At 39.7% G+C, this 7,293-nt stretch overlaps 1 protein-coding gene across 1 annotated transcript; it reads left to right on the top strand.

Annotated features, from left to right (window-relative positions):
- Window positions 1-1,845, top strand: HGPT (Hypoxanthine-guanine phosphoribosyltransferase). Its single transcript, XM_086254606.1, has 3 exons — window positions 1-408; window positions 481-645; window positions 1,520-1,845. The coding sequence occupies exons 1-3, from the start codon at window positions 100-102 to the stop codon at window positions 1,619-1,621; spliced, it is 576 nt and encodes a 191-aa protein (XP_086110732.1). The 5' UTR covers window positions 1-99; the 3' UTR covers window positions 1,622-1,845.
- The last annotated feature ends 5,448 nt before the right edge of the window (window positions 1,846-7,293 follow it).

Below are 7,293 nucleotides of genomic sequence, written 5' to 3' on the forward strand. Positions count from 1 at the left end.
TTGAAGGGACAAGTAGCTAGAAAACCGTATCCAAGCAAACCTACTCAAGTGTCAAACAAAAGACAAACCACCCCATAAAAACTCCGAATCCAAAAGCCAATGGAGTCGTCGTCCTTGGATTCTCACATAGAGAGGGTCCTGTGGACCCCAGACGAAATCGCCGCCCGAGTCTCCGACCTCGCCGCCCAGATCTCCGCCGACCTCGGCCACCTCCCCCAACCCCTCGTCCTCGTCGGCGTCGCCACCGGCGCCTTCCTCTTCCTCGCCGACCTCGCCCGCCATATCCACCTCCCCGTCTCCGTCGATTTCATCCGCGCCGAATCCTACGGCTCCGGGACCCACTCCAGTGGCGCCCCCACCCTCTCCTCCGACTTGAAGCTCGACGTCACCGGTCGCCACGTCGTCCTGGTACGCCCTCACCCTCTCTGCGTTGCGTTTTCTTCGAAGCGACGCCGTTTCATTTCATTTTGTTTGTCGTAGGTTGAGGACATTGTGGATACAGGAAACACTATTGCGCGGCTGATTGCGCACTTGGAAGCAAAAGGCGCGTCCTCTGTTTCGGTCTGCACTTTTCTTGACAAACCCTCGAGACGAAAGGTTCATTTTAAGCTCCTCAGAAAGGGAAAGTTCTACCGGGGTTTCGAGGTCCATATCTCGCACTTTTTCCTTCTTTCCCTCTTTTTGCTCTGTTGCAGACAAGTTGTATGAATGTGAAACCTGAAAACTGTTTAGTGTTTAGTGATTGTTTGAGAAAATGGGTACATTTGTAGAAAAATGAAGATTAATTTGAATTGATTGGCAGACAAATATTGTTTTACTCTCACATGATTGGGTATTGGGGTTTAGGTTCTAAGCTGATTAGGGTGAATATCATAGAGGAATATTACAAAATCATTTATTAGCTATTTTCCTATATCCAATGTTATCTTGGCTGATACCTGACATGTTATGTTGTCAAATTGCCAATTTGGCACCACAGATTGGAAATCAAAATCTAGATAATTAGCATCAGGACACACGGGGCTATAGACGACTGAGGGGATATTTTGTTTAACAATTGAGAATAACTATGTACACAGATATGTTCTTTTGCCAGAGAGGCTAAAGAACATTTTTGTGAGTTTTGATCATTGATTAGATTGATTCTTGCATGAAGGTTTGGTCCAGATGTTCTCTTTCAGATCTACAGTCTGACTAGAGAACATTACCCACTATATACATATGTATTTGTCCCTCACAGTTGCTCAAAATTTGTCCTTTAGGAGAAGAGACTAATATTTTATATAATCGTAGAAATGTAGAATATCTTGTCTATTTGTTTCTCTGCAGAACTCTTTTAATGCTCTCAAAATGAACTTGTTTTGAAGTGATGTGCTCTTAACTAGCCATGGACTTATATGCAGAATGCATTACAAATGACCCTTTTGTGGTGTCTATTCTCTTTGCAAGTCTAAGTTTTGTTGTGTTTTGGGGAGTCACTTATAAACTATGGAACTTATCTATTCATTTGTGCTTGCAGTGTCCAGATTATTTTGTTGTGGGCTATGGGATGGACTTTGCTGAACTATACAGGAACTTGCCTTATGTTGGCGTTTTGAAGCCCGAGCATTATAAGATTTGATTTGCCACCACGAAGAAAGTATTTTAATATTATCCTCGTAGGTAAATTTTATGGAATACATATTCCACACTACACGGATTAGTATAATTTTGTAATAGTTAGATGATAAAATGAAGATGATTGGTGTTACTTTTGAGCTTGTATTTCAGACTATTCCTGAACAAACTGTGGCTGGAAATTTGGGCATGCTTACTGAATATCATTCCTCATTTTTTAGTTTTGTAGTTCTGTTGTCCTAACCTTAATGTTGCAATATATTTATGCATTCCTGAGAAGTTTTTATGTGATGGTAACACAACATGGTGTTATGAATCCATCTTAATTATAGCGCGTACGATAATTAATATAGTGACATGTGTACTATATCAATGATTGTACTCTTGTTATAATTTTGTATGGATACGTAACACCATGTCGGTATGTCACGTAAAGTCACTGTCACACAATAAGTATTCCTTCGGCAGGCTTGTCACCTTTTTATCTTTTAGCATGCAACAGGTTTTCTGTGAACTGTTTGTTGCCGTTTGGTCTTTTGAAAGTGCTGATAAAAAACGAGTTAAGAAAACAGAGGGAACTAAGGTTGTTTTAGGGTGTCGGCAGCAGCCCTCAAGGAACATTTTCTGGGGAGTAATGTGTTCCTTCAGCGTGTATCTTGTCAATAGCTCAAATGGCCCATTCTTTGGTGCATCTTTCTTGTTCCTTTGGTTCAAGACATCAAGTTCATGGAATTTTACTTATCAAGAAAATAAAAATCTAAAAATTTAAACTCCAACACCCCGGTTCGAACCCTCCTCCCTTCCCTATAATAAAAAAAAAAAAAAAAAAACTCAATAAAAAAAAAAAAAACAAATCTTAAGAGTGTTATGAATCAAGAGACACTGCACAGCTAGAGTTCATTTCAACCAAGACTTGTCTGAAACCCATAAAAAGGTGATAAAAAGGAAGAACACAATAATTGAGCAAAATAATTTTTCTTTTCGAAACTAATTTTGTTTTCACACCAAGTACTGATAATAACACCACTGACCAACATGTAACAACCTTTATTGTATACAAGAAAGGCCAGTTTCATCATAAATAAGAACCATATCCCAGGAAAAAACATTGAAGATCAGTATTATGCTCCATCAAACCCCTCAATCAACATCGAATATGTCTGAGGAGGAAGCTGGCAACCCATCTTCTCCATGATGCTCACCAGCTCAGAACATCTATTGATATGACCCTTCTTGACTAAACCATCAAGGAGAACTTTCCAAGCTACTTCATCATAGCTATATTTGCATCGAAGCATACTGCAGAAAATGGCATTCGCCTTCTCGTGATTCTGTTCATCAAAAAGTCCACATATAAGCAACTTGCATGACTCCAATGACTCCATCACGGTGTTGTGTGGTTGCACCAATCCACCCTGTGAGAGAGAGTGGAAGAAGACAAAAGGAAAGGAGAGAGAGGAAAGAAGAGAGAGGGATGAAGAAGACGATGTAGATGGATAAGTATTGCAAAGAGTGAGTTTCGATTTTAAATAATGGGCAAATTACACGCAGGTACTTCAAGTATACATCCTTGTTCACTTGAGTATCCCAATAAAAAAAAGTTGCTCAGAGGTACCTCAACTACTGATTTTGCACACCCAGGTACCTCCGTCAATTATTCTATTGGAGAGGCTGCCTATGTGGCACACTAACAAACCTTTAAAAAAATGCCACGTGGACAAAAAAATCATAAAAAATGAAAGAAACTTTAAAAAATGAAATAATTATTTAAAAAAACTAAAAAAATAAAAAACACAATAATTAAATTTAAAAAAATAATGCAGCCCTCCTTCCTCCTCCCTTTGCCTCCCACCCCTCCCTCCGAGACCCACCTAACCCAACCACCCACCCCTCCGACCCCAGCCACCACGCCGCCGACCCACTTGGCCACCCACCCTCTATTTCCTCACCCCTCTCCTCTCTCTCTCTCTTTTTCTCTCTAACTCTCTCTCCCCGAAACCCCAGCCCCGAACCTTCCTCCCTCCTCCTCCCCTGCGTCAGCCACCCAACCCAGTGACCCACCCACCTCCCTCCCCTCTCCGGCCACCAGCTCTATCTGTTTCTCTTTCTCTCTCTCTCTCTCTCAGATTTGAACGAGGAGGGTGGAGCTCAGCTCGGGGCTGGGTGGGTTGGGTCGGGGTTGGGGTTTCAGGGAGAGAGAAAGATAGTGAGGAAGAGAGAGAGGAAAGGGGGTGGGTGGCTCGGTCGGGAGAGAGAGAGAGAGAGAGAGAGAGAGAGAGAGAGAGAGAGAGAGAGAGAGCGAGGCAGAGAGAGAAAGTGAGGGGCGAGGAGAGAGTGAGTGAGGCAGATAGAGAGGAGATGGGGTGGGTGGTCGGGTGGGTTGGCGGTGTTGTGGGTGGGGTTGGCTGCAGGGTGGCTGGGGTAAGAGGGGTCGGTGGCTGGGTTGGGTGGGTCTCGGAGGGAGGGGTGGGAGGCGGAGGGAGGGGTGCTGCAACAGTGCTCCATTTTTTCTTTATTTTTTTGTTTTTTTAATTTAATTATTGTGTTTTTAATTTTTTTAGTTTTTTTTTAAATAATTATTTCATTTTTTAAAGTTTATTTTATTTTTTATAATTTTTTTGTCCACGTGGCATTATTTTATAGGTTTATCAGTGTGTCACGTAGGCAATTAACGGCTTCTCCAACGGAATAGTTGACGGAGGTACCTGGGTATACAAAATCAGTAGTTGAGGTACCTCTGAGCAACTTTTTTTTATTGGGGTACTCAAGTGAACAATGGTGTATACTTGAGGTACCTGCGTGTAATTTGCCCTTAAATAATTTATGTTGAGTTGGCCTTATTAAGATCATTAGACGGTAGCTAAAGGCAGAGGATCTCCATCCAAATTTGATGTATGCTTCAACAAATTAATTATGAATATTGAATAGAATTCTAAGAAATGAAACACAATTTGAACAACAATAGAGAAATTTGCACATTTATCACCCAAACTATGGGTTGTATGCATTTACCACCCAAATAAAAAAATTTACTATTTGCCATCCAAACTTTGCACCGTGTAGCAATGTGGCACTTCCGTCACATTTTCTGTTAAATTAGAACAAAATCCCTATTTTACCCTTGTATAAAATTAAAAATTCATTTTTTTATCCACTAATTTTTCTTAAATAAAAATATTACTCAATTCTAATTAAAAAGGAGACTTAAAACTTAAAAATGAAAAATAAAAAAAAAATATGAAAAAAAATATTGAAAAAAGTTTTTTAAAACCCTTTTACGAAAATACCCTTATAATTTAACGGAAGGATTGTCAGAATGTGATGGCGGTGCCATATTGCTACACAGTGCAAAGTCTGGATGGAAAATAATAAATTTGTTTGTTTGGGTGGTAAATGCACACACCCTCTATAGTCTGGGTGACAAATGTGCAAATTTCTCACAGATGTATGCTTCAAATGCAAAGTCAACACAACGTTAGTTTTTTTTTTTGCCTATTTAACTTTGATCAAACAAATAAACGGTTTTATCGAAAATATTTGGTTCGTCTAATTGTTTGATCAAAGTTAGATAGACAAATGATTTTCGATTTGACTAATTTTTTGCAAAGATGATTTATGAATAAAGACCTAAAAAATAGACAGTTTGAATTATTAAAAAACTACATGGAGTACCGGGTGTTGAGTGTTCATTTTACATCATTTTATGATACTAATTCCCTAACCTAGAGTGCAAGAACTCGACATTTTGTGTCTTGTTAGTTTGTTTTAGTGTTTGTAAGTTAAATGAAGCAATAATGAAGAAAGGAGCCAAATGGGGTTATTTTGAGCTAAAAATGGAAAAAATGGAAAAAGAAATCTTGAGAGAATCTTCTAGAAGGATCTGAAATCTAGAAGGAATCTTTGGAGAATCTCAGATAGAATCTTTTGGGGAATCTTTTTGGTCAAGGTTGACTTTTGGTCAAAGTCAAAGTCAATGGTCAACCGTGCCACATCATCACATGACATGGACCACACATGCAGCCCATGCACTATGGGCCATGCACACAACCCTAGTCCAAAGGACCAACGCCATGCGCCTATTGCAAGTCCAATTGGAGGAAGCCCAAGTGTGCCATTACTGCATTACTATATAAGACCCTTTTGAATCTTTGGTCCAAAAGCCCAAGCCAATGCCGCACCTACAGCTGATCCAAGGCCCAAGCAAGGAATCCTTCATGGTCAAGGAAAATCTCACAAGATTCAGTCAAAGATTACAAGGAATCCTAGTTGAAGAAGAAGTCAAAACCCTGTAAAATAGAGCATGAATTTCGACAGTGATTCTGTACCTCTACAGATTGAATCAGGTGTCATGCCATATATGGTTGGAAAGCTACGAATGTTAGCTTCGCAGGGAATTTTACGGATTTCGATTCCGAGTTTTCTAGCTCAAGATATGGCCGTTTTAGTGGAGGTAGCGCAGCAGTTCCGCGAGCTGAAAAGAAAGTTATGCCCAAAAAGAGCCCAAATCAGCCCAAGACCCACTTTTGGCCGAAAATTAGAAGCCCTAAGGAGCAAGGAATGCACTTATCCCACATTGGAAAATCAGCAAAACCTCTTGTTAGTTTCTAGGATTTATTATATTGGCTATTTTCCTTGTCAAAACAATTGTATTTATTTGTATTTAATCACTCACAAGCTCTAGGCTAGATTAAGGACAAGTTCAGCTGTATTGAAGAAGTCAAGAATGAACAGAGACACAAGGTATACTGCACTTCATTCATTTCATGAAAATCACAGTTTTTTGTCTATTTGACTAGTCATTCACTGATCATAAAGAACACTGTTTTTCACGTACAGTGGTTGTTACTTAAGTCACAGTCACAACAGTGGGTCCATTTCGGGTTTTACTTTTTAAGCCCATTTCATTGAAAGCCCATATTCTGTTTTTTACTAAACATGCATGTGCATTGCACATGGCTTGGTTCCCCTACCTTAGCAATCAGATCTGATTGCATCTTTGCCATTCACGCCACACACCTTCACACATCAGCACTATTCATCATCTTCCCCATTTCTGATTTTTGCAAAATAAAGCAAAATTCCTTTTTACAGCTCCTCATTCCTATCCTTAGTAATACTAGGATACCCCTCTAGGACAAAGAGAATATGCCCCTCATTCGTCTCTTGTGGACAGCCATTGATTGGCTTCCACGTGGCTTGGGCAAACATGAAAGTTGCGTGGGTGTGTACGGGTATATGGCGCATTCGGTTCAGATCTTTTGGCGTGGGTGTATGAGCATTTTGGGTGTGTATTTTTCGGGTTTCATGCCTGGGTATTTTTTAGGTTAAGTGCTCATCTTTAACATTTTCAGAATATGGTCTTTTAATTCTTAAAAAATCAAAAAGATTTTCTGAACTTGTTTTTGTTTCATCTAAAATTCTAAATGGGTTTGAGTGCTTAAATCTTTTCATATATTCTTCAAACACATTCATTTTAGATTTTAGTTGAAGGATTCAATATCAACCTTTTCATGCCTATAGCTTGAGAAAGTTGATCTTTGTTTTTTTTGAATCCTACATTGGCATATCATGTTCATGCATTGATGAATCTACTGGGCTTGGTGCGAATTGGTACGTGCCATGGGTTGATGAGCTTGGAGTGGAGCTGCCTTCTTCATGAATGACCGATTGCCTTGC

This window comes from Dryas octopetala, chromosome 8 (assembly GCF_963921425.1).
Source record: "Dryas octopetala chromosome 8, drDryOcto1.1, whole genome shotgun sequence".
Taxonomy (NCBI): domain Eukaryota; kingdom Viridiplantae; phylum Streptophyta; class Magnoliopsida; order Rosales; family Rosaceae; genus Dryas; species Dryas octopetala.